Below are 3,165 nucleotides of genomic sequence, written 5' to 3'. Positions count from 1 at the left end.
GCGGAACACGGGCTCGCAGGTAAAGGACAGCTCAGCAGAGCAAGGGCAGCCTTCGTCCCCTGCGCAGGTCCCGGCTGGGGGCGGGGCACCAGGATGCACAAGTCCCCTGGCCCCGCCCCGGCACATCGCCGCAGGGACAGCCGGGGAACCCCCGGGAGAATCCTTCCCCTTTCCCTCCTCGCGCCTCTTCTCTGCAGGCACGGGAAGTTTGGCCGGCGCGAGCCGCCGTAGTCTGGTGAGGTTCCTTCCGGGGTTGCCGGCAACAACCCTCGTGCGCGTGCGCAGCAGTGGCGGCGGCGTCTCAAGCTCTTCCCGCTCGGCGCCGGCCCCCCCCCGCCGCCGCCATGAGCGACAAGGGGGAGCTAGACCTGACCGGGGCCAAGCAGAACACGGGCATGTGGCTGGTCAAGGTGAGAACTGGCGAGGGCTCCCAGGGCCACTGCGGTCCTGGTCCCGGTTCTGGTCCCTACCCCTGCCCCATCGGCTGCTCGACTTTCGGCTACCGTGTCCTGCCGGCGCCCCCCTTCCGATCGTCTGCTCGGTTTTCTCCGCTGTACCCTGTGCGCTGGTTTGCTTTGGCCTGTTCCATGCCTCTCCCTGCCCCATCGACCGCTCGGCTTCCGGCTGCTTTGTCGTGCCCTGCACCCCCTTGCCCAACACGCTGCTCGGTTTCCGGCTGCTTTGCCCCTGCCTGGTGCTCCCGTTCCCTGATCTGTTGCTCGGGATTCTGCTGTTCTGCCCTGGCTGTCCCCCAGTCCCGTCCCGTCCCCCCACGATCAGCCACGCAGCTTTCGGGTACTGTGCCTTGCCATGCACCCTCCTGTCTGGCTCCTGCTTTTCTCTGATTAAAAAAACCCAACCCCATATTTTGGATTTAAAGTAACCCAAAATCCACTTTTTTCCATGATTAGAATGAACCACCACTATATGTGTGTGTGTAGATAAAAGTATGGAAATATTTAGAGCACGGGTGTCCAACCCTTTTGAATGTGGGGCCGGATCATGAACTTTTTATCACCCAGTGGGCCAGTGAGCCATATTCAAACACCCTTTGTCCTGGGCCAGAGAGACCCTGCCTGTGTAGCCCTACTGCGCCTGCCTGTTGCTGCAAGGTTCTTGGTAGCTGCTTGTGGGGAGGGGCAGGAGAGACCCATTCTGCATCCAGCCAGCTACTGCCCCAGAGACTGAACGGAAGAAATAAATAGCTCCACATCTCCATCCCCCGAGCAGCACAGCCCCAGGAGCCGGCGCTGCCTGATGGGGGCTGGAATGAGGCGACTGTTGCACCACAGCCCCTCACCCACTCGCCCGCACAGCCCCGCTCACTATGGTGCCCGGCCGCCCACGCACTGAGCCCCGGTGGCCTCAGCGCTGCGAGCCTGGAGCATGCTGCTTTTCCTGGCCGGTGCTGACCCAGCTGGGTCCATCCCATCCGGAGCAGCATGTGGCTGAAGTGGGCTTCCCATGTGCTGCTGGGGACGGGAGGAGGCCAGCCGGGTCTGCACCAGCCAGCAGAAGCGGCGGCAGAGCCATGTCCCGCTCAGGATGGGACTGGTCTGGCTGGAGCGGCAGGGACTCAGCTGCATTTTCCCCCTACCTGCACCGGTCAGTCCCGAGTAGCACGTGGCTCTGCCACCGCTTCTGCTGGCTGGTGCTGACCTGGCCAGGCTCCTCCCATCCCCAGCAGCACGTGGGAAGCCGGCTTCAGCTGCATGTTGCTCCGGATGGGACAGACCTGCCTGGGTTGGCACCAGCCAGCAGAGGCGGTGGCAGAGCTGTGTGCCACTCAGGACTGACTGGCGCAGGTAGGGGGAAAATGCAGCTGAGCCCCTGCTGCTCTGGCTGGACGCATCCTGTCCCGAGAGGCACATGGCTACCTCTCTTCCCACATGCACCATGTCAGCAACGTCAAGCTGACACGGTGCGTGTGGGAACCTTGTTCCTTCCGCAGCCCTTCAGCAGCCATTAGGAAGCTGCTGAGGGGCTGGGGGAGGGACAAGGGGTGGAAACGAAAGTAAACAGTGTTTACTTTTGTTTCCCGTCGCAGCACTGCGGGCCTCAGAAAATGCCTTGGCGGGCCATATGTTGGACAAGCCTGATCTAGAAAGAGAGAGATCTCCACATAGATATATGGATGCAAGTGATGCTTCATTTTAATTATGGAAAAATGTGGATTTTTTGTGTTACATTTTTAATTTTGAAAACTGGGGATTTTTTTTAAATTGGAGAAAACAAGGATCCGTGCTGATCAGCCGCTTGGCTTTCAATTCCCTGCCTGGCACTCCCTATCCCCTCCCCTGATCTTCCTGTGTCCCTTGTGTTGCACCCACTGATGGTGCTGAGCTATGGCAGATGTGCTACAGCTTTGCAATCTTAAAACTTTTTCTAGGCAAGTCAAACTTAGGGAGCTGGTCATTTTAGCCAGTGCTGTTTTACACAGGCTAGAACAGCGTTTCTCAACCCATGGGTTGCGACTCAGAAGTGGGTCTCAATAATATATGAAAGGGTCATGGACAAACTTTAAAAATGGATACTCCTTTAATGGAGAAAAACATGGCAAATGGTGGCTTTTCTGTTGCAGGCTGGCAATTTCCTCAAACGTCACCTCCTGCTCCACATGCTGGGGGGCTGGGACCTGGAGGCAGAGGTAGTGGGCTGATAGTGAGAGGCGCTGGGCTGGGACTGGCCATCGATGTGTGTTTAAAAATGGGTCCTGCTACAAAAAAGGCTGAGAACCACCGGGCTAGAAGGTGGCATGATGGTCAAAACACACAAGTCCTGTTACATTTTCTACTATTGCTGAATTGTGAATTACAGAGCCTGCGTTTCCTAAAATTGAGGAACCATAGCAGTGAACACCTGACTTAGTCGTAGGTGTGCTTAGTGTTTGAACTGTATATTAAACTTAGAGGGAAGACTTTTGTAACTAATTTCCCACACATAAGAATCGCAAAGTTAGGTGGGACCTAATAATGTTCTGGCAAACACCTGTCACACTAAACTAAAAGAGTCTCTAGAGATAAGACAATGCTTTCATAGTTTCATAGTTGGTAGGGTTGGAAGGGACCTGAGCAGATCATCAAGTCTGACCCCCTGCCCTGGGCAGGAAAGAGTACTGGGGTCAAACGACCCTGGCAAGGTGTCTATCTAGCCTCCTTTTAAAGA

At 56.4% G+C, this 3,165-nt stretch overlaps 1 protein-coding gene across 1 annotated transcript in view; it reads left to right on the top strand.

The window, feature by feature from the left end:
- Positions 1-257: 257 nt before the first annotated feature.
- The window catches only part of GTF2F2 (general transcription factor IIF subunit 2), a 192,290-nt gene continuing 189,382 nt past the window's right edge, over positions 258-3,165 (top strand). Inside the window, exon 1 of the mRNA XM_019524703.1 lies at positions 258-410. Within this exon, the coding sequence (XP_019380248.1) occupies positions 345-410 (66 nt within the window). The 5' untranslated portion in view covers positions 258-344. The remainder of the gene's footprint in view (positions 411-3,165) is intronic.

This window comes from Gavialis gangeticus, unplaced genomic scaffold, assembly GCF_001723915.1.
Source record: "Gavialis gangeticus isolate Ggan-Ray unplaced genomic scaffold, GavGan_comp1, whole genome shotgun sequence".
NCBI lineage: Eukaryota > Metazoa > Chordata > Crocodylia > Gavialidae > Gavialis > Gavialis gangeticus.
Note: the sequence above shows the minus strand (reverse complement) of the source record. Positions and strands in the feature narration are given on the sequence as shown.